We start from the raw sequence: 24,863 nt of genomic DNA on the forward strand, positions 1-24,863 counted from the left end.
ACCTTAGATGGATGCACATAAAATGCATTCTAGTATCGAGGGAATTTTGAGTGAACTTTTCTACTTATTAGGATAAGTGGGCGTGCATGGGTTGGGTATTTTACCAAAAGAAGAACGCACTTGAGATTGATTCCCTTTCCTTTTTCATAGAATTCGGAAAACATTGTGTGGTGGATCATGTACTTATTGCTCCTTGAAAAGTTTACCCTGATCTTCTTTTGAAAGGTGATTCTCGCCCTCGCATCGAATTCAGCCCATCCCTGATATTCAGAAAGGTAAAAAAAACCTGGACCCGTAGTCACTTGTGCTCTGAGGAAAAGAATAGAAGCAAATTAAAGAAGGAAGCAAATGATGGAGCTGACTAGTTGGCTCCAACGCACTTGGGCGAAGCTGGGAATAGCACGTGTTTTCCACATCGCGGCGGCTGGAGACTTAGAGTTAGCTCTATAAAACGGGTAAAAGGGGGAGCAATGGTCGTAGTAAAAGATTTCCGATCAAGCTGCTCTGTGTCTGTCTGTGGTAAGTGTCTAGGGTGGTAAGGCAGGCGCTCTCTCTGTCTCTGTCTCTGTCTCTCTCTCTCTCACACATTGAAGTTATAGTAATTACTTGTGTACTGATCTCGACTGCATGCAGGAAGATCCTCATCACTAACATTTGAAAACATGGCCACGCATAATCTTGAGCGCAAGTACGCAGTACAGCTTCTGCTGCTGGTAGTCCTGATGAATATCGCATATCTATCATTAGCGGCTTCGGGGGCGCCAGGCGTCGCGGCCGACTCGGCCGGCTCGACACAGGCTTACAACGACCAGGTGATGGTGGCGGCTTCGTGCAGCCCGAAGCCGATACCGCAGGGGAGCGCATACTGGGGGCACGTGGGGGCGCTGCTGGCCTACCTGGTGCAGGAGACCCCCTACACCGATCACCGCTCCCTCAAGGCCCGCTACGGCGGAGGGAACGCGCCCGCCTTTGGCCTTGCCACCTGCTCCGCCTCTGCCTCCCCTTCCGATTGCCAGTCCTGCCTCCGGGCCCTCTCTTCCGACATCTGGCGCATCTGCAATAGCGCTCTCGCTGCTCGTGTGCAGTACAAGGACTGCTACCTCGGCTATGCCGATTATAGCTTCTCCAGCTAATTCATATTATTGCGCCAGTGACGCATACGACTACACTTTTTACACACCGAGCACGCATACACACACTTTACCCGCATAGAACCCCACGGGACACTAGTACTCTCTCCCTTCCTCTCCCTCTCCCTCTCCTCCTCCTCCTCTCATAATATACCCCCAAAATAATCACTCCCATATGTTGTAAATAAAATAAACGAGCATTCGCTCCACATGAATTGACTCTAAGAGAGTTACCTCATAAGATTTTCCTATCCCAAGCTTTCCTTCTTTTCCACTCCTCATAATTAATAATGATAAGTTTATTAGATAAAATTTTAAATAAATTATTATGTGTTTTAAATTAATACATAATTTTATATTAATAAGTTTTTATAATATTACATATTTATATAAGTTAAAAAACATTTAAGATTTATAAACTTTTACAAAAGAAATAAAATTATTTTAAAAATATAATTATAATAACTTTATTAAAATACATATATACTTTTTTATGATATTATTTTGATAAATTTATCTTATTTATAATTGTTATCATGAAAAATCTAAGCTTTAATTCTATATATATAATCATTACATAATCATATAGTACAAAAATTTAGAATGTATTCCACATATTCTAATATAAAAAACTCGATTGTACATTTATATATCATTTTCAAAAAAATTAACTTTTATTTAAAATTTTATTAATTGAAAATGATGTATTAAATAAAAATATATAATATTGTATATAAAATGTTCATATAATAAACTTATTTTTATTCTATTATACATTTTTACAGCTTATTCTATAATAACATGATAATATGAAACCAAAACACCTTACCTTGTAATCCAATAAGCATATTTTAATCCAAAAAGATTTAATTATCAAATATAGAGAGTCTAAAAAACCAAAATGATATTATGAGAGTTTGTTATCTAATTATATTGCTATAAATATTCAACTTCTAATAGACCTAATACATACTATTTCAACACATTCGCTAAATAGATATACTGTTAGAACTACCAGACAATATGAAGTGGCGCATAATCGAAAAACTTTGGAAGACTCGGTCAATGAAAGTTAAGACAGACAATAAAAATTGGGATTTTTGCATAAAATATTTTACAATAATATATGTGGGACACTTTATGCAGAAACAATCTACTATTCAATCAATGAGCAACATATTGAAAGCTAGTGGATCATGTTATATTTACAACCTCCATGATTGAAATGGTTAAGAGTTCTTATTACTATAATGGTAATGCAACAAAGAACTTGAAGAGATAAATTTCAAAGACTTTACAAACCACTTTCTTGCTTTCTACTATAACGTGAAAGTCAAATTTAGTGACTTGGATAAACAAGAAGTTGAATCTTATGTTTATTTACATATAATTTTTACATTTTAAATAAAAGTTTATCACAAAGAGAGTGAGAGAGAGAGAGAGAGAATTATTTAAAAGTATATTTATTTAATAGATTTTTCTTTACATAATAAGCGTTGTCATGCCGCTACGCACAGATCGTGTGAAAAACTCTAGAGTGCGGCTTCCTTATAGATATAGAGAGCCAATGCTACTTTAGGCATTAGTGTTAGTGTCCATGGTTCAAAAATATTAGATTTTTTTATAAGTTTTAGCCAATTTTTTATATTATCTCTTCTAAAAATCCATAAAATTGTAAACAACTTCTAGACTAGGATAACATGTAAAAGAAAACATGTAGCTTTCAACTATTTTGAGAGGATTTTATGTAAAAAGAAAGAGTAGCGAAATCATGCGATGTGCGATTGCTGTTCTCAGGCAGTGAACAACACTCTGAAGTGGGAGATGAAGAAGAGGGAGTGATCTGGCGGAATTCTCGCTAGGTGTGTTGGTATTTTACCCCCCTTTCGGAGCCAATGGAAGCATTAGATTGGCAATTTGAGCAACATAGAGGAATGTATTATTTTATGCACGTTTTTGTCTACAAGAGTTTTATATTCTCATGATACAGGAATAAACTGACATACTTAATCTCTGTTCATATTCTTCTACATTTTTTATTTCCTTCTAGGAGTATTATTCTATGTCTTCTATTTCTTCAAACCCCTTCTCTTCCATCTACTCCTCTCCCTGAATCTTCCTTCACCCTGCTGTCTCTTATCCCCACGGTAGACTTTCAACACCAAACACACCAACATCGTGTTACTAGATGTGAATTCCAGAAGATATTTGGGCTGATATCTTTAGCCATATTCAGAGAATTAGCTACAACACGGTTCTTTTGATTTATTTCTTACTCTACACAAGACATCTTGTGAAAATATGCAAGTATTATGTTCCCTTATGGCATGGCAATGTTTGTAGATCATTCATAGTGCTTTGAGTTGAATTAAGAGGAGCTTTTTCTCTTATTTCTTGGCTGTGGTAACTTATCCTTATCAAGAACTCAATTTGAAGCTCTCTTGAAGCAAGTCTCTTTGCCCTACAAGTCTTGTAATTGACTCATAAGCTTTTGTCCCTAATAGTCTACATTGAATGTAATCATGCAAAGTTGATTCATGCGATGGCATCGTGTATGAATGATGGGATGCAGAGTTGTTTATGATACATGACAGCATATTGTACTTGATTTTATAATTTGTGATTGCTCTTACACTCAAGAAAACAAGCTTGATTTGAGTTAGAACTTATGAGATAATACTCTTGTGATCTTTACTAAGAACATGCAGTTGGAAGCTCTATTAACATCTTTAAGAACTTGGCTTGAAACCTTCAACCCTTCTCTTATCTCTACCATCCTGAGAGTCTAAGCTCTTGAACCCCCATACATTCTTCTATCAAACCTCTGTGATTGACCGTGAAGTACCTCTTTAACCTTTAAACATTCACTATAATCTACTTATCTCTTGAAGACACATCTCGATCTATCTTGTCCAGTTTTCTTGCCAAACCCCTGTGGTAACCTTCAACCCTATGCACTGCAACATTGGTGAATCCGACATAAAGGTCGGTGTAACAGAATGCAAGATGGGGGATTCTTCAGGTGATACTCTACAACAATTGGTGAGCATACTAAAGCAGACTCAGCAAAAACAAATCCAAATGTCAGAACAACAACAACAACAACAAAGGCAAGACAAAGAGAAGATTGATTCCATAGCTATCAAGGCCCTAGAGGAAGTTGAGTGGGAATTTAAAAAATTCAATGGTCAAAATGTCTCTATTTTCATTCACTTGTATGTTGAGAAAATGCTCTTCTTTGATGTACAACAACATGCATGGAGTCACTATTTTGCCAGACTAGCCAAGCATGGTCTTCAAGAAAGAATCCATGGTCTTTTTCAGCGAGATGCGGATTGGGCAGAAGATGACACTAGCTTGCTGAGCATGCTTGTTAAAGGAGTCAATGACTATTGCAATGTTGGCAAGAAAAAAATTATAGCTAGCCAATACTGCATGCTCACATGGAGCTAGAGTGAGATAAATTGAAATCTAAACTACTATGTAAAGTGTAGTTGCTCTTATATTGGATAGTTCTTTTAGGAAGATGGTTATAAAGCTCTTGATGTAGCTTATTTTAAAGAAAACAACCATGAATAAGGTGACAATTTTTTTAATAGATGATGATTGTTTTTATGGGATGGAGATTGCATATAAGATAGTGTTTTTGAAGCAACTTTATCTATATTGCAATCTAGAGTTGGATGCTCACTAACAATGTCTTGTGCTTTAAGATAAAATGGCTTACAAGTCATCTCCTGCAAGTCCACCTTCATAGTCTTGACTCACTAGTCGAGAAAGGGTCTACATATCGAAGAAATTCTCATGCACCATCGTCAGAAGTGGTTATTAACTTCATGGAAATGTGATGTCAGTAGAAAAGGGCTACGCTTGAAGGTTTTCATCAATGACTATAGTCTAGGATGAATCAAGAAAGTAATGAACTCAAAGGGAGCATGGGAAAGCAAAGAGAGCAAATCTCAAAAGCCCATCAAGGCACTCTTCACCCTTTGTATAGGTCCAAATTGATATTTTTAATTGGCAGTAACTCTCCAGTATCATGGGATGAAGGTTGTGATTCATTTGGAATTTAAGTGCGAGGGGAAATATGAAGAATAACATTATGTTTGTGAGGATGACCAAGACAATGAACACATCCTCGCAATGTATACATGGTTTCTTCTTGGGACAAGGTTTGAGCTACAAGATGATAGTTGTAGCTTCTTTGGGTTCTCATTAATGTTTGCAGATCTTAAGTTTGTTGTTCTTCTTCTCTTCTCCCCTTTTCTAAACCTCTTCATCACAAAGACCTTGCATCTTTAGAGCCTACATGAAAATCTTCTTGACAATGCATTCATTGATGCACCTCTAAAAGTGAATCATGCCTCCAGGTCTCTATTCCAATTCTATTGTACTGATTCTTCTGCTAAAAGGCAAGGTTGAATTGAAATAATAAACTCATACATGCTTGTTGGTAAGTATAAATTATATTTAAATTTTTTATTTTCAATCACCATAACAATCTTGTGTTCTATTTAAGAAGGGAAAATTTGTATGAATGTGTAAATAAGATGAGTTTATTACAGTAATTGAGGATAATGATGAAAAAGACATAGATCATAATTATAATGAGGATGCAAAAAAATCTAAAGAGAAGTAGTAGTGCCTTAAAGATGAAGAAGTTGTGGTTGTTTAAGATGTCATGATATTGATATGTAATATTACTATATGTTTTGTGGATAAATGTATATATTTTCTCATTGAGTTGAAACTCTCCCCAGCTACTATAATGTTTCCTATGTTTCCTTACATTACTTGCAAAAAGGTATTAGCTCACACTAATATAGTCAAATTTTCACCTTTGAAATTTATGCCTTATATTCATGTGTTATGCAAGGTTGTAATGTAAAATGTTATGGAAATCTAGATATCTCTTAAGTGTAGCATGCTATAGTACTAAAAAATTTACTAGTTCATACTAATGTTTGAGAAATTTTGTTTTTGTATTTTGTTGTACATTGTATTATATAATACTATATAAGTCTTACATTTTATTTGCTAATATAAAGGTCTATTGATGCAAAAGCATGTTGACAACATCTATATGAATGGATAGTATGTTAATATAAGTTCTCTAATTGGTCAAGTACATGAATTGAGAAAAGATTGCATATGTTGTCGCATAACTAATATAAGAACATTGTTTTTCCTCTATAAAGCATCAAAGTTTTACCAACCCCCAAGTCTAAAGATACTTACAAAACACAATATTAGTGAGTTTGGGAATCTTCCAATTCCCATTTTTTGAATACTAAAAAGGTGGCACCCGGATAACATGCCCATAAGTTTCTCAAAACTATATGATGTGACCTATCATTGGAAAGCGCTTGAAAAATGGAATCTATTGAGCTATAGAGCGCTTGATTTGGAGTTATAGTGTTCAAGTTATGACAAATCCAAAGATTTGACCACATATCCCAAACTTATGAGAAATTCCCATATTCCCCAATATGGTGTTACAAGGTACTATATCTCTTTGAACACTAGGTTTTGCATAGAGCAATAACTTTATGGTATATAAACTTTGTGTTCTTAAGGTACTAGCTTCTATAGAAACAAAACCCCTAAAATATGATCTAAATTAGAACAAAACAAAGCATTTGATAATACTAATTTCTTTAACAAAAACTTAATGTTGAAGTCCTTAGAAAGGTATGCTTTAAGTTACCCAAGTCCAAAAAGGAGTCATTTTCTTAAGTTTTTAGCTCACACTTATAGTCAAATTTTTACCTTTGAAGATTATATTTAATATTCACATGTTATGCAAGATTGTAATGTGAAATGTTATAGAAATCTAGATATCTCTTGACTGTAGCCCACAATAGTACTACAAATTTATTAAATCTAGATATCTCTTGACTGTAGCCCACTATAGTACTACAAATTTATTAGTTCATACAATGTGTTCGTAATGGATAATTATTGCATTAGGTGGTGTGTTAATCTTAAGAGACTCCATCGAAACATGAAATATGAGCCATGAGTTTGCAAATGCAACCTATACTTCAACAATTTATTATAGACAATAAAATGATAAATTTACTAGTCAAAACAAATGTATCTATGAAATGCATAACCTAGGAAACTGTGAACTTTTTTCTAGGCTCTTTCTTATTACTTAGAAGATTTTCTATCTAAAAGAAACCCCCCCACCAATTTCACCATCCAACAAATGCTTTACTAGACAAGCAACTAGTACATTGTTCACTTCTTCCTCATTAACACTTTGCCTTCATACATTCATTTTAAACTAGTAAACCTTTATTTTTTCTTCTATAACAACTTACCTACACATCTCTTATATGGGTAACATCCATGTAGACGTGCATGCTTGCAACTTCTATGATAATAAAATTTGGTCATATCCACTTCTTTCATAGGTTCTAAGGCTTTATTAGACTTGGGGCACTTGTACGAGCAATCCTACAACTCCCATATATTGTGCCCCTCCAAGTCATTCAAAGTTCTCCAGATGCCCTTCAAATGTTTTTCCCATTTTCCATTGTATCCCTCATAATTTTACTATTTTCTTTTCTTAATCAAAATTTCCAAGGATTTATGGGGATAAATATCCTTCATAGATGTAGACATTGAAAATGTTTATTTTTTATTATATTACACAAAGTTGATCCGAGAACTCATAATTTATGAAGACAAGTATCAATATTCTTGAGCTCAAAAAATGGTGCTTATAGAATAAGGCACTTAAGAATAGGTCCCTTATATAGAGGAGAGTAGGTAGGCAAAGTTTAGAGCAATTTGAAAGAGACATATACTAAGATTTTTTGATAATTTTTTATATGTAGATATTCTAAACCTCTAAATGAATATTCATATTGGTGTATGAATTACCCCTTACTATACTTATTCAATCTTCATAATATCTCATTTAGAAAATCTCCTGAAATTTTTTAATCATAACATAGAACCATGGCAAAAATAGATTGTAGCAGAAAGGAGCTTTATATCCACTTTTAAGTAAGAGTATCATAGTCTATATGCGCATTGGACGACTTTGTGCAATTTGATTTGACTAGATGCTTGTTTTCATACTTAATGTGAGGCTACCAAGGTTCCTTTAACCATATGGAAATGCATTTTAGAAATTTAAGGTTTCATAAGGAAAGAAAGAAAGAAGGAGATACTTAATGGGGCTGGGTGGAGTGCAGTGCACTAATAAGAAACATGCATGTTGATGGGAAGGTAGACTTCATCTTTTGATAAATAGAAATATTTACGAGCACATCTATAACCATAGTGAGAATTTTTTCTAAAGCATCAGTGTAGATCTAAGGATGAGATAATCACACTGATTAGCCATGGAAAAAAGGATCTAAGCATGTTATGTGCCTATAGCATGCAAAATTTCAGAAGGCCTTAGCTAAATGAACTTTTATGTTCTCTTAGACAGTGTATCATAACTTTTCTTATCCATTAGTAAGGGTTTTAGCTAGCACCCTTACAATTATAAATCAAGGTTTAGGGTCTAATCTGGATGATTGGAGTCAAAGACTTTACACTTGATATTTTCAACTTGGGGATAGGTGTATAATCATTGGTGGCTTCACAATATCAAGGCGCAATTGGTGGGCACAACTATCTCATTGTCGTTTTGACATCAAGCCATTCTATGATAAGATGTCATCAAGATGATTCAACCTAAATGAAGGATAGACGATGGGTTCAAACAAAAAGGCATGGGAAGTCTAAAGCGCATTTGCATGGGGACTTGAGCCTTGTGTCTTATGAGTCATGTGAATGGGGCTAATCCATTCAACCCTGTTGATTAACGACACATGTGAATGGGGCTAATCCATTAAGATTTTCATAGATTTATTCCTTGGCTTTAACACCAAAGAATTTTCTATGATGACTTTCCGATGGTGGCTATAAAAGTGATGCCATCAATGGCAAAAGAAAAGAAATACTTGTCAAGATAAGGAGAATAGAATGCTTTTGGGTGCCTTATGCAGAGAGGTTGCACATGTTACTTTTTGGGTGGTTAATAGCCATAATGGGATGATTTAAAAGGTTATGAAACTTTTCATAAGGGTATGAACGCTTTAAAAAATGGGAGGTGCACTGTATGTGAGGGGAGGCGATTATATAGAGGGGGGAGGAGGATATGAGGTGGCATGAATCATTATTATTGAGAAGGTGGTGGAAATTAGAGTTGGTGGAGTGGAGAGTGAGGAAGGAGCTAGCAAAAGAAGCCTAGGTAGCAATGCTAATCGTGTAGAAGAAAAGGTGGCAAGAGGTCAAGCTACTAAAGAGGGTGGGGATATGCAAACAAGAATACACTACTCTCATGAACTCCTTATAATTTCCTTACTTTGTCTTAACATCAAGGTTGAGATTCTTGAGAATAATCTTGATAATATCAACAACTACATCAAATTGAAGAGAGGACATGTTGGAGTGCCATAAAGGTAAGCTCTGATAGGCTCAACTACTTCCTTTATTAGCAACTAAAAGGTGGTCACCTACCACGACTGATTATGGATCTCACCTACCACTCTCTTGTACTTGTGTATAAATGACTCAGTGGTAGATTCTCAAGTAGTAGTGCAATAGTAGAGAGGTAGAGTAGAGTAATTAGCATTCTATTAGTAGATTACATTCTAATTTCCAAAATTATATCAAAGCAAATCTCCACCATGGTATTAGTTTTACTTTCTTTGTTCTAATCTCACACTCTATTTTCCAACATGATATCAGAGCATACCTGATGGCCTAGCATTCTCCGTCATTCATCAATTTAGAGCTTGCCTTAGGTTGATAGGCTCTTACATATATCTCAGTGCTCATCTTATCTAGTTTGTATCTTAGTTTTCACTCATTGAGTTTGCATCATAGTATTGAGAGTATTTCTGCACCACAAAAAGGTTAGTTCTACATCAAGAACTTGAACAAGGATTTTTCTTCAAGCAACAAAAAGCTCTATAATACATGCATAGAAAGGTGTTTATCATTAAGGATATTTACAAGACATTCTGCATGTGGAGGAGATCTACTTCAAGTAGTATTTCTACATCAATTTTCAACATTTGATATCTACCTTTAAGCACAAACTACAAGAAAAATGTTATCTTCTATCACTTTAGAGTATACTTCATGGAAGAAAGCACTGATATACTTCTCAGTGCATATTGGATTTTTAAAACCCCTTTGACATTAGTGAACCTGATGTGAAAGGTCATTGGAAGGAAAGGTAGGATGTTGTTGATATGACAAGCTCAACACATGCGGACATTAATGATGGACCACCTGGTTAGATGGGTCCACACATTTACACTTAGCACATCGGTGGTCATTATGACTCTCACATGGCCATTGACTCATTACTTATTATATTCAGGTTGTTACACCTATTTACAACTGACATAGTTATAGCGCCAGTCGACTAGTGTAGTCGGTTATACATTGTTTGACTTAGTAGGCCACTTTCCTTTATGTTGTATCTTATCTATACTTTGTGTACATTGTAAAGTGTGTGGAAGAAAAAGAAGAAAGAAACAAGAAAAAATTTTGGCCTCCATCTCTCTTCTTGTCTCTTGAGTGAGCTTCTCCTTGTGCATTTTGTGTGTGTTCAGAGCAGCATCTTGAGCAAGTCTCCCCACCACGCGATTCTTGACATAGTATCAGAGCTGCGCCACTGAGAGAGGCTAATTTCGAAGACTGAAGAGAAGGAGAAGAAGCAAGGTTCGAGGAAGTAAGCCTTGGGTAAGAAGCTCTCCCATTCTTCTACTCTTTCTCTTGGACAGTGCCTGTGGAGGCACGAGAAGCAGGGTAGAGTAAAAAATCTCAGATTGCAGTGAGATTTGGTGTGCACGAAAAGCGTTGTATATTGTGCAGATAATCCCTTTAGGGACCTCCGCAATTATTTTGGGCATCTAAGGCCGTTCCAGGCCCCGTTTTAGAGTCGCAAGGTTGCAAACAACAATTTTAGGGTACACTGTGACTTCGACTGTATTGATCGAAAGTGGGTGCACAGGTTACAGATTTTAGATCTGTAAGTTCAAAGGTGTTTATCAGTGAATAAACATAAGATTTATCTGCAAATTTTTTGCAGATTGCATGTATTGTTGAGTAGATAGTGAAAAAAGCTGTCTGGTGCATTGCTGTGCATTACAGGTCGAGGGTTGCAGAAGATTTGCTTGCTATTTGGTATTAGTTTTGTGATAATGGCAGAGAACAATGGAAACCCCATCATTGAGAAGCTTGACAAGAACAACTACCCTTCATGGAAGTTCCATGTCACGAACTTCCTTATTGGAAAATGCCTCTACGAGTTTGTTTCAGGTGAAGAAAAGGAGTCGGAGGTGAGAGATCCTTCAACTGCAGAAGAGACAAAGGCATGAAAGGAATGGAATGCAAAAGACAAAAATTTTATGTATTGGTTGTCTGCAGTAATTGATAATAATATGCTTGGACATATTAGAAATGCAGAGAATTCATATGCAGCTTGGACCATACTTGAAAGTATGTTTTCCATAAATACAAAGGTGCGAAAGATTCAACTCAAGCAAGAGTTGAATACATTGAAGAAAGGGAAGATGTCTATCAATGAGTATGCACTGAAGGTAACGAGCATTGCAGACGCCTTGGCAGCGATTGATGCAATGCCTGATGATGATGATTTGGTGTCGTCTACCTTGGGTGGACTTAACAATGAAAAGGCTTGAAATTCTTTTATAACTTCCGTATATGTTAGAAAGCCATTTTCAGATTTCAATGAGTTGTTCTCCCTTATGATCACTGAAGAGATCAACATGCAGAGTGAGACATCTGAAAAAAGTTATGAACAGGTCCAAGCTTTCTACTCCAGTTCAGGAAGGGGACGTGGCAGGTTCTCTTCAAGAGGCCGTGGTACAGGACGTGGTAGTGACAATCAACAAAATAGATTGAATCAGTAATTTGGCGATATGCAGGTTTCAGGAGGTCGTGGTAACTTTAGAGGTAGGGGGAGCTTTAGAGGAAGAGGTGGATGGCATAACAGAGGTTCTAACAACTCTAGTATTGTGTGTCACTACTGTGGCAAAACAGGTCATATTGCAGCCCAATGTTATGCTAAGAAAGATGATATTTGCAGTGGTAAGTTGTAGCAAGGAAACTATGCATCGTCTTCACGACAGAATGAAGATAAAAATGAACGTCTGTTTGTTATGCAGCATATGTTGAATGCTGTTACAGGAAAGGGAACACATGATGATGTTTGGTATGTTGATTCAGGTGCATCCAATCATATGACCAGCCATGCAGAATAGTTTGGAGAGATGCAGGATTTGCAAAATGCAGGTTATGTGCAGACGGGCGATGATTCATGCCACTCAATTTCACACATTGGAAAAGTTTCATTGTCCTTGCATGATGGTAAGACAAAGAGTCTTTCAGATGTATTACATGTGCCATCTATTACAAAGAACTTGGTGTCAGTCTGTTAAATGGTAGAGCAAGGGTTGTAAGTCAGATTTAATGCAAAGGGCTGCTTTGTAGAAGACTTCAATGACAAGTGCAGGTTAGTTGCAAAGGGAAGTAGAGTTGGACGTATGTTTACTCTGGATGCTGCAATTCCTACTATGAATGCTGCTATGTATGCTAAAGGAAAAGGTGTTGTTGCAGATATTGAAATTTGGCACAAACACATTGGACATGCAAATGTATAAAGTGTGAAATTAATGCAGTCCAAAGGGTTGGTTACAGGTTTGCCTACATTTAGAGTTGCAGAATTTCATAAGGTATGCGAAGCATGCAAGTTTGGTAAGCAGGAAAGACAACCCTTTTCACATGATAGAGATGTAAGCAAAAATATCCTTGATGTTGTGCATACAGATATTTGGAGGCCTACACAAAATGTATCTCTTGGAGGGAGTTCATACTTTGTCACATTCATTGATGATTGTTCTAGAAAGCTGTGGGTATATTTTATGAAGGAAAAGAGTGAAGCGTTTGAGCACTTTAGAACTTTCAAGGCTGCAGTTGAAAGAGAAACAAGCTTGAAAGTAAAGTGCCTGAGGTCAGATGGAGGGGGAGAGTACCTCTCGAATGAGTTCAGAGATTTTCTGAGGTCTCATGGGATAAAGAGATAGTTCACATGCAGGATTACCCCACAGCAAAATGGGGTTGCGAAAAGGAAAAATAGGCATATTGCAAAAGTTGCACGCGCCTTGATGGGCTGAAAAGAATATGCCTAAGCATTTTTTGTCTGAGGCTGTTCATACTGTTGTTTATATTATGAACAGAACTCCCACAGTTGCAGTTCATGGTATGACCCCTGAAGAATGTTTTACAGGTAAGAAGCCTGATGTATCGAACTTGAAGGTATTTGGCTGTGTTGCATATGTTCATGTGCCAGATGAGCTACGGAAGAAGCTTGATCCAAAGGCAGAAAAATGTATCTTTATTGGATACTCTTTAGAGCAGAAAGGGTATCACTGTTATAACCGTGTCACATGTATGTTCAGAGTGAGCAGGGATGTCATCTTTGATGAAATGAGTAGTTGGTATGCATCTAGTGGTGATGCATTGGATGACGATGATGATCATGACACTCATGTACAGGCTGAAAAGCAAGAATCACAGACTCTTAGTGGACCAGAGACATCATCTGGTAGTCCTTGATCTGGGAGACTAAGGAGTAGCTCTACATCTTCAAGTGCATCTAGTAGCACTATAGGTAAAGACAAAGGAAAGAATAAAGTGTCAGATAGCATTGATGCAGTTCTTGATGGAGACTCCACTGGCTCAGAGAGCTTGGATGATGAGCTTGGCATTCCTTCTGTCATGACACCAGGTGTACAGAGATCTCATAGTAATATAAAGGCTCCATTGAGTGATCCCATGGTACACAGATCTAGCAGGGTCAGATACCCTATTAAAAGATTTGGTTTTGAAGGTTATGCAGCTCACCATTATGCTTATATGGTGAAACTAGTTGAGGATGTTGAGCCCACTTGTTTTGAGGATGCTGTTGGTCATACTCATAAGGATGTAGCAATGGATGAGGAGATGGCTGCATTAGAGGCCAATAAGACTTGGGATCTAGTTTCATTGCCCAAGGGCAAGAAAGCTATTAGATGTAAGTGGGTTTATAAGATTAAGCACAATGCAAATGGTTCTATTAGTAAGTACAAAGCTAGGTTGGTTACAAAAGGCTATGCCCAGACATATGGCATAGATTATGAAGAAACCTTCAGTCCAGTTGCTAGGATGGCAACTGTTAGATGTGTGACTACTTTGGCAGTAGCCAAAGGTTGGAGATTGCAGCAAATGGATGTGAAGAATGCCTTCTTGCATGGTGATTTGCATGAAGAAGTGTATATGGATCAGCTAGCAGGTTATGAAGATTTAGAGCATCCCACATATGTGTGCAAGTTGAAGAAGGCGCTCTATGGGCTCAAGAAAGCACCTAGAGCATGGCCTGACAAGATCAGAGAGCATCTTGTCAATATTGGTTTTTATGTTTCTGGTGCAGGGATTTTATACCACAATTGACAATGCCCTTCTATGGTTGATGTTGTAATCAAAGGGTGTACTTCATGGAAGAAAGCAGTGATATACTTCTCAGTGCATATTGGATTTTTAGAACCCCTTCGACATTAGTGAACCTGATGTGAAAGGTCATTGGAAGGAAAGGTAGGATGGGAGAACCTTCAAGCACATTTTCTAATAATGTTTTGTAGTACTTACTGTAGAATTTGAATACGCTTATGCAAGTAGAATAACAACAACACATGATACATGCTTTTTCTCAAATATAAATTATTTTGATGAATGCTCTCTGTAGGCAATAGAGCTTGAGATAAAGTTGTTTAATAGTAGGAACGTACGTGTATATTTGCATATATATGCTCAAAAGATGGAATTCTTTGAGGTGGCTCGACTTACATGGAGCCGATATTTTTTACGAGTCTATAAATTAATTGAAAGCCTAAGTTACTGAGTCCTACATGCAAGATATTGACTTGGTAGCTTTCAAGAAGACACTCTAGGAAGAACTTTACATTGAAGACACTAGTTGACTACCCGCAAGACTTTCTAGCATTAGGTTCTAAAACCCAATAAGGTTCTTGTGGCTACAGAGTTATAAGAGAATTTGAAAGTTGCTTTGAGTAGTTAAATCTTACAAAATAGGTATCAAAGTCCTTATGTTGCTTTGCTTGACGACGGGTTGGAGATTAATGTTATTGAGTATGGATTGTACGAGAATGGAGCTTGGCCTGTGGACACTGATCATGATTGACATATGAGAGCTGCAAATTGTTCTTCAAGGGGGATCTATGTTGTGTGTCATGATGTAAAAGTGACAATAGGTGATGTACAAGAAGAGAAACAGTTCTTTGTGTAAGATAGTTTCTCATATGCAATGATTTTGTGACAGCCTTATGTTTTAGAAGTGCGTATGAAACCAAAAGTGCTTCATGATGGTTTTGCTTATGCAAGAGTTAGAAGCAAGGATGGGAGAAAAGCAGTTCAAAATTTTTACCATATATGTTTATCATCCTAGGAATCGGGATATGCTTCGAGAGTCTTATTTTACTCCAAATGCAAGGGAATTTAAAGAATTGGATTTTCACTGAGCACTACCATAATCCAGGGCTAGAGTAGTGTTGTTCAGAGAATGTACTCATCTCTTGATGGAATGAACCATTTATTTATTATTGGTTGTTCTCAATTTGTAGCAAATAGTTCATGTTAGTTTAAGCCTATGGAAGTTATGTGCAAGGCTAAGCGCATATCTATGAAATAGGTTGCTAAGGACCTGAGAGAATTGGGGTTATTCACTAGAAATGAAGGCAATTTAGGCCTCTTTTCTGTGCTAAATATTACTGATACTATGACTAAAATTTCAACAACCATACACGCAAAAAATGAAGCTAAAAATAAAGTGTTGTCAGTATGTTCTTTGGATGTATATGATGTTATAGCAATATTGTTTGCTCAGTAGGAAGGATTACAAGGGGCTAAAGCAATTGTGGAGACAAAATATAAGATGGTTGACAAAAAGATGAAACTATTTGCTTTGCCATTTCCACCATACAGTGAGGGTCTGTATGAGAAAGTGTCAATGCAGCAAAGTTTACGGGATCCTAAAGATATAGGTCATTAGTTTGCAACTGAAACATTACAGGAATTAAAAGTTGGTGCATAAAGGGTTTCTTTTGCATGCTGAAAGAGAATGTTTTATGTAGATGTTGGCTAGGCATGGGAAAGAATTTCCATTTTAGCCAGCTAAAATAGATTGTATGGATCCGAATGTTGTCTCTCTATGGTAATATTTACTATGCCACATGTACCATGGAACTTGAGGCCTATTCTAGTCCCTAAAGCTTACTTGTCAAAGCTAATGGATTTGCTAAATGAAAATATATGCATGAAGATCTTGGAGCTCTCTTCAGCCCCGCATTCAAATCGTTGGTTTATTATGCCTTAAAAGAATGGGGCTTTGAGATTTATTCAAGACATGCAGTCGTGACCATAAGAAATCTGGGTGCCGGTCCTGTGGTTGAAAATTTACAAACGATTTTGTAGGCAAAGAGAACTATTCTTTGGGTGATCTTTAGCTAGGTATTATCAATTTTAGCTTGTAGTTGAGAGCAAGGGTATCACAACCATGAAGAATCCCTTGGGGTTAGTATGGATGTGTACTTTCGTGCATAGGGTGCAACGAACTCAGTGGCACACATGACAAATGCTATGAATAGGGTTCTTAGGGATTTTATAATACAATTGATAATTCCCTTGGTTGATGTTCTAATCAAAGTGTGTGCTATGGATGAAAAGAATAAAGAGATGGATACTCAAGGGTGTAGATAGTTTGTTGTAGACCATATTGTTGATTGTGAAAGAATTTTGATGTATCTAGAAGAGGTGCATTTAACTCTTTCTAGACAAAATTCAATCTTTGGATTTGAAGAGATTCTCATTGTTGGGCATATGTGTGGGCCCTATGGAAGAAGACCATCACTAGTGAAAATAGATGGGATTGATAGAATGCAAGATGTATGCATAAATGTTTCTAAGGTGCGTAGATTCTTGGGTGCATGTGTGCTCTATTTGATATGGATCCCTCACTTTTCACAGGTAGTTGATACTCTATATCAACTCTTGAGAAAAGGTGAGAGGTTTAACCAAGAAAGGAAGCATAAGAAAGCAATCAAGAAATTGAAGCAGCTCTTGAAATTTTCTTCTACATTGAGAAATGATGATTATTCACATGGGAAGCCTACCATTACTATTGTAGATATGAGCCCAATCGGGATTGGATGGGAAATCATGCAAGATGATGAGAAAGGGAAAAGATATGAAATTCAATTTGGTGCTAAATTATTGACCAAACGGGAGAGAAGGTATCCACAAGTAAAAAGAGAATTATGGGGAATTGTTGCAGCCCTTAAATGTGATAAGAAGTATTTTATGGGTGCTCGTGTAGTCATTGAGACTGATTGTTTGCCAACATTGGGTATGATTATCTTGGGCATATTGTAGAAAGAGATAACCAAGTGGTAGACATGTTATCTTGGGCATGTGATGAGAATGAAGATGGGATGATGGATGAGCAGAAAGAGGATGAGTTTCTTGCTACTAAAAATGATGTTTTGAGTGGTAAAACTAAATTGAGAAGTGTTGTAACTACATTACAGCTCTCATTAAAGCAATGACAATATTAAATGTAGTAAGTACATCGGCTAGTTTGTCAAGTACAAGTGCTGTAATAATGAATTCAATAATGCAGGGAGCTGCTATAGCACTAAAGAAGCTTAGACAACAAAGAGAAAATACTTTAGATACTATGTATCTTGTGTAGAAGTGTTTCTAGAAGACAAATATGTAGGAAAGTGGCTGAGAATTGGTCAATACCTCAGCACATTAACAAGGAGAGAAGAGTGGTTGGATGAGGAGTTTAAGAAGATCAAGAGAAAAGCCTATGGGTTTTTCTTAAAAGATGGGTACTTGTGCAAACATGCTAAGAAGAAATAGGCCAATATGCCATTGCGAGTTCTGGGTGATGGAGCTTCATAAGTAAATGTTATGCAAGAATTTCATGAAAGCTTATGGATTGGCCATCGAGGCATTTGGGGTATTTTTGCAAAAATCAATGAAAGATATTGGTGGCATGGCATGTATAAGGATGTTGCTCACATTGTGGAAACATATAAGACTTGCCAAATGTATTCATCTATGAGACATCAGGATGAATTACAATCCACATATCCCTTGTCTCTTCATTTTAAGTGGATGGTGGATCTATTCACGATTCCTATAGGTCTTTTGCATGTGAGGTATCTTGTACTTTCCCATGAAGACTTGACTAATCAAGTGGAAGGGAGAGCTCTACGAACCAAGACAACAAATGTAGTGTGTACTTTTCTCTTAGAAGAGATCTTTTCTCAATATGGTTGTGTGGGAAAAATTATTGCAGATAGGGGTGAACTGGATATGTAGATAATTTCTTTGCATAGTTGGGGGATAAAGCTTGCTTTAAATTTAGCTTATAACCCTAAAGGAAATGGAAAAAGTGAAAGAGGTCACCTGCCTATTGTGAAGGCATTGGCAAAAGCATGTGGAGAGAAGTTAGAAGAGTGGCCACGATTGCTCCCTTATGCTTTGTGGGCTGACAAAACAACTTGTAGTATTATTATAGGATATATGCCTACTGAATTGATTGTATGGTCAAAAATCTATCATGTTGATAGAAGAGATGACAGTCACATGGAGTGCACTATCTTAGAAAGAGGAGCTAAATCAAGAGGAGTTGTTGGCCTTAGATATTAGACAGTTGGAAGGGAAGTCAGAAGATATGAAGGTAGGAGTTGCAAAATAAAGGGCAAAAAGGATACAAAATAAGAAACTGGTTTGACAAAAAACATAGATTGGACCAAGAACCATAGAGGATGGTGATTGGGTGCTACTCCCTACTATCGAGAATTCTTTTGGCTATCCCATCTAGCTCATTTAATGCATAAGTAGCATTATCAAACACCTATCTTACCACATAGGATCCGAACTATTGTTTGGAGACTTTATGCATGGTATTATGCTTGATTTTCAAAGTATTGTCATAAAGTAGCACCCAATCCCCATCTTTTATGGTTCTTGGTCTCAATCTATGTTTTTTGTCAAACCAGTTTCTTATTCTATACCCTTGCTGCCCTTTACTTTGCAACTTCTACCTTTATGTCTTCTCACTTCCCTTCCAACTGTCTAATATCTAAGGCCAACAACTCCTCTTGATTCAGATCCTCTTTCTAAGATAGGGCACTCCATGTTAGACTATTTTTATATTTTGGCCATTTTTTCTTGTAATTATCCTCAAAAGGTGTAGTGAAATTTTAGAATAGAATGATATGCAAAAAATAAGTGACTTTTTACTCAATTTTGGGAAATCTCATAAACAAAGAAGGGCTCCCAAATTCGCGTGGTGCATGATCCCAGGTTTAAGGTAGCAAACAACCCTCCAAATGGGAAGAGGGGAGAAGGAGCGATCCGGGATAATTCTACGTAGGTGTTTCCTGGGGTATTACCCTCCTTTTGAAGCCAATGGAACCATCAGATTTTCCATCTGAGCAGTAAAGTAGAAGCTAGTATTTGTACTCATTTTTGGGTATAACAAGGAGCTCCAAGAGATCTAATGCCTGGAGATTGCTTTTGAGTAGTACTAGACATTGTTTAGAGAATCCAAGAATCATTTGTCTTGGATTTTAGTCATCAAACGATCAACTTATGACTATTTTAATAACCAGGAATACACAAGGCTGTGTTAGCTATATATATATAAACAAACTATATATAGCTAATGTTACCTATATATAGTCTGTCTATATATATATAGCGCCCTAGGTCTCCTCTATATATTCCTATCATGTGTGCTCAGTTGACACACTTCTGGGGTTCCACTTTCGGTGTCTCATATCTCTCTTCTCCTCTCTTCCTTTCGTCTCTCGTCTTCCTCGTAGTTTCCAACATGGTATTAGAGCGCACAAATACGCCCAAGTTGGAGGAGAAGGAATGGGTGCTCTCCATCAAGGGCATGCTCGACATCTGCTTGTGCAGGCTGTGCGACTCCTTCCCCTCCATCTTCATGGCCTCCAACCCCCCTCACGCACATGAAGTTGCAGAGAAGGCACAAGCTCCGTAGTTTTCCGAAGGCACGGGCTCGGCTATGGTAGGAGAGGCTCAAATCACAACATGGGGGTAGCCATGGCCTCTCTCTTTTCTGTTGGCTGGGCCTTTCCAAATAGGTGCCTTCCCATAGGGCTTTTATGGGTGACGTCAACCTGCCCGCCCCTGCCTCTGCCCTGAGCTCCTCTCCCTTCTACGTCAGCATCGGCTCCACGGAGGCAGCCCAGAGCTCCGTCGTCGACACACCCCCTTGGCTTCCTGCTCATGAGAAGTCTTTGAAGAAGCTCAGCTGCAGCCTTGGGGGCTTGATCTTGCCGGACGCCGGCGATGTCTTCAGTGATGCTATCATTTATGTCTCTGGAAGAGCCGAGGCTGTTCATCATTGCATCCTCGCTGCAAGATGCCCCTCCTTCAAGGCTCTCTTTCATAAGGATAACAAGGAGCTTGTGTCCTCGCACCAGTGAGCAGAGGAAACGAGGATAATTCGATGGGAAAGGTGAAGATTGACCTTCAGAAGCTTTATGACAAGCTTCCCAACTCGATGAGGATAGGCTATGATATCTTCATGGTCACCTTAGGCTTCCTATACACTGTAAAGCAAGTTGTTCCTGCTATCAAGTGTATTGATGATGAATGTCTTCATGAAGCTTGCCAGCCTGTTATAGAGTTTTTCTATCAAGTGTATTGATGATGAATGTCTTCATGAAGCTTGCCAGCCTGTTATAGAGTTTACAATTGAGATATTGAGTTTATCCTCTGTTTTTGATATTCTAGAACAAAAATCTTTCTAGCAGTATCAACTTCACACTATGGTGGAAAAGGCACATGTTGATGAGGTCCTTCCTGTTCTTGTTGCAACAGATGTACATGAGGATGCCTCACTAGGTCCTTCCTGTTCTTGTTGTAGCAGATGTACATGAGGATGCCTCACTAGGTCCTAGTTTTGATGCTAAGAAGGCCATTATGTATTTGCCCAAAATAAGAGTGGGAGATGATACAGAGAGGTTGTTTAGAAACCTGGTAGCTTACGAGAGCCACTTAGCAGATAAGCCTCCTCTCTCTCTCTCTCTCTCTCTCTCTCTCTCTACATTTCAACATCAACATTACTTTTGGATGTTGATATTGCCATGCTTCGTGCTGATCTTCCTCATTCGTTATTCCATTGATGAGCGTCCTCGTTCGTTATTCTAGCTGATGAGCATCTATATTCTAGCTGATGACAAATTGTTTTATTTATATTCTGTTCATGGAGCCGCTGCTAACATAGAAGTGTTGGTAATTGCGAGGAAGAGGAGAGACGAAAGGAAGAGAGGAGAAGAGAGATATGAGACATCGGAAGTGGAACCCTAGAAGTGTGTCAACTGAGCACACATGATAGGAATATATAGAGGGGACCTGGGGCGCTATATATATATATAGACAGACTATATATAGCTAATAGAATTGCCTCAAGAAAGTCTCCTAGATTAAGTTCTTTGTTCCTTTTACGATTTGAGTTGCCCTTTTTCCATCTCTAAGATTTCATATTCTGCCAAGTTTTCGATCAAATTGATGAGGTCAGGTAGATCCACTTCCCCAAAAGTGTTTGTCCTTGCTACATCTGGCTTTTCAGTTGTGTTCTTTGCTTGGTCCTACACTTGGGGGATTTGATCACCCATCTATGTCTTGTGATCTTCTCTAACCGGTGGGGTTTTTCAAGTTTTTATGTTTGAGTGAGTTCCTTGTTAATTACAAACAGTCCTCAACTTACCTTCACTGCGTGTGTGTGTTTTTACTCTTTTCTGTGCACTTGTGCGCAATCAGACTTTCAGCTTTTCTTAAGTGTGTTTCAAGTGCTAGAAATCACAATGAGTGAAATAACAAAGTGTCTAAGCAGCTCTTACACTCTCGTTTATGGGTTTGTCATGAAAGGCTTGTATGCTCGATTTCTGGCTGCGGTTTTTTGATGTTCTCCCCAGTTTATAGAGTTTTTGCTATGCCTTCTGCTCAGTCAAGATTTGTTTGGGGGTTTATGACTCCGTTTGATGTTGCTAACGAGCTCGATTGCTAGATAGTCGACTAACATCGCCCCTATATCTACGTCTTGATGTTGATTCTTCTATTCCTTGCACTAAAAAGATGTTTCAAGTGTCTGTATGGCGTTTGGAGGTTCGGTTTGGTGTCTAGGTGGGTCTGGTCCAAAATTTAAAAATATTGAGAAAAATCAAATTCGGCAACAAGTTTGAATTGCAGGGGCTGAGTGTATAGTTCGAACGATCCAAATAGCCAAGGGCTGAATTGGGATATTTTAATGACACATGGCACAAGTGGGCTGAGGTCGAATATGGAGTTCAAACGGTCTGAATGGTTGGTGGGCCAAATGGTTGAGAGCCGAGTGAATGTTGTGTCCAAGGCTCAAGTGGCCCCGAGTCGAGTAGGCCGAGGCCGAATGGCTAAGTACGTAGTGTGTTTGAATGTGCAACTCTGCTAGGCCGAATCCAAGTGGGCCAAGTTACTATGTGTCCAAGTGGGTAAGATAGATTCGGTCGAGGACTCAGTATGCCAAAGACAAGTGGCCAAGGACCGATTCTAGGACTCAGCCCAAAATGGAGCCGCTCAAACGGGCCGAAGGGAGCGCGTTTCATGCCAAAATGACAAAAAATCCGATGAACTTGAGAGATTCAAGGAAAAGTAATCGTCGAGCACTTCTAGATCATATTTGTGCATTCAAGAGAAGGGTTGGATATACCTGTAGCAGGCAACAAACATGTGGATGGCAAGATCGAGGCGAATCCATGCAATGGAGCTCTGTGTGTGTGTGTGTGTGTCTCTCTCTCTCTCTCTCTCTCTCACAATTCGGGTCTCAAATGAGCTCTTCCTTGGCCTCTTGGCTATTAAACCCCTTCTTGGAAAAAGGTCTTACCACTCCTAATCACTCGCTTGTGGACCTTAATCCCCTTGAGCACTCATTTTTTCCCGTTTTTCTTGTTTTGTGCCCTGTTTGGGCCTATTTTATAGCATCAAACCCTATGCTTCTCCAGTCCGATTTCTTAATGCTTACCCACTCTAAATGCAATAAGAATAAAAAGAAATGTACTGAAATGATTTCTCCTACTCTCGTAATAAAAAAACCACCAAAATAACCAAAATACTTACTTGCTGTGAAGATTAGAAAAACCCAAAACTTCCTACCTATCTCAAGCTCAGGTTTGGGGATGAAACCCTTACTTCGATGCTCGATTTGAGGTGCGCAAGCACTCAAGCTTGAATCCGTTTGTCTTGGCCAACGTAACCAAAATGTTGAGGGGACTCGCACTCAACTATCAAGACCCACGGACCGCTTATTTGTTTAAGTGTTTCAAGCAAGCATCTATGGCTATCTCCCACATGGCGGATGTGCCTTGGATCTTACCAGGGTGTAGTGAGCTTACCTCCATGCCCGAATGAGTTTCCTCCTCCCTCAAGCACACTAGTAGCTCCACAATTCTTGATGCAAGCTCAAGCACCCTCAAGCATTCACCTCCACCTCCATCCTCCATAGCCGCACTGTCGTAGAGTTCGTGTAAGAGCTGCAGAACATGAGGTTCAAGATACAGCAAGGAAAGAAGCTAACAAGAAGATCTCAATTTTTTATGTCAAAGATCACTATATTGCTTGTCAAGTAAATTACAAGAGATCCATGAGTACTCATTCTGAACATCCAGCTTGTGCAAGAATTTGCATAGGCTAAGCGTCCATCAGCTACAAAGTTTTGATAAAGCTCTTTTCATAGACCAGTGTTGAAGATTTATGGATATGAAGTCAAAATAAATGATAAAGCATTACAATCTATTCACTACTTTACAATAAAGTGTAAGAGCTTGCTTTTCAGGGCACCAAATAATTCAACCAGATTCAGGACTTAGTCATAGACAGCTTGTTCAATCTCCAGGTCCAACGGATAAAACATCTGATAAGTGCATGCATAGGCTCCAGACATGTATATTGTTCAGGTCAGCAGCTGTAACCTATTGCACACAGATGCAGACCATAATGGCATATAAGGCATATTCTTGCATCCACTGCATCAAAACTTGTATCCATTTTCCTTGTTTGTAAGGTATTCGTTATCCTGAAACGTCTAATACGTTCCAAATCCACTCGATTCTTTAAGACCTTCAACACAATCCCATATTGAGCAAGGAGATCTTGCCACACATTATCAATTGCATCATTCCTGTCTTGTAGACCATGGCATGCACTCCTTAGAGCTTGATTCACAGCCCTAATAGAAGCTTATCATGAGAAACAGAGCTTTTACGTCTCTGTTCTTTGTACAGCTTTACTGCATTCTGCCCAAAGGGTAACCAGTCGATAGGTGCAACATTCACAGCCTCTGCACAGTTGAAGTCACATTTAAAACTAGCATGTTAAGCTCTGAGAAATGTCACAACAAATTCACCAGCCCTTTGCATTGTTCTATACTCAAAATAGATGGTGATATAGAGGCGCAGCTGGGGCATTTGGCAATCTCCTTGCGTCACATGCACACCATGTTAGTGAAGAATCTGACTAGCTTTTCTTTTAGCGGAGGTGTCCACGATCTGCAGAGAT

The 24,863-nt window shown here is 38.1% G+C and overlaps 1 protein-coding gene across 2 annotated transcripts; it reads left to right on the plus strand.

Annotated features, from left to right (window-relative positions):
• Positions 1-467: 467 nt before the first annotated feature.
• LOC148034941 (antifungal protein ginkbilobin-like protein) lies at positions 468-1,361 on the plus strand. Of its 2 annotated transcripts, none has more exons than XM_087680596.1 (2): positions 468-519; positions 634-1,361. In XM_087680596.1, exons 1-2 carry the CDS (start codon positions 471-473, stop codon positions 1,131-1,133), a joined length of 549 nt encoding a protein of 182 aa, XP_087536722.1. In that variant the 5' UTR covers positions 468-470; the 3' UTR covers positions 1,134-1,361. The 2 variants fall into 2 exon arrangements, with proteins under 2 accessions (XP_087536722.1, XP_087536723.1); XM_087680597.1 differs by having other exon boundaries at positions 498-519; positions 638-1,361.
• The last annotated feature ends 23,502 nt before the right edge of the window (positions 1,362-24,863 follow it).

This window comes from Lygodium microphyllum, chromosome 6 (assembly GCF_053477565.2).
Source record: "Lygodium microphyllum isolate KBCC chromosome 6, Lygodium_microphyllum_v1.1.10, whole genome shotgun sequence".
Classification (NCBI taxonomy): Eukaryota; Viridiplantae; Streptophyta; class Polypodiopsida; order Schizaeales; family Lygodiaceae; genus Lygodium; species Lygodium microphyllum.

Excerpts from the sequence above, each read along its gene's own strand:
- LOC148034941 (XM_087680596.1), top strand. The coding sequence starts at position 471 with ATGGTCGTAGTAAAAGATTTCCGATCAAGCTGCTCTGTGTCTGTCTGT. Across the intron at positions 520-633 it reads CTGCTCTGTGTCTGTCTGTG|GAAGATCCTCATCACTAACA; the intron begins GTAAGTGTCTAG and ends GACTGCATGCAG.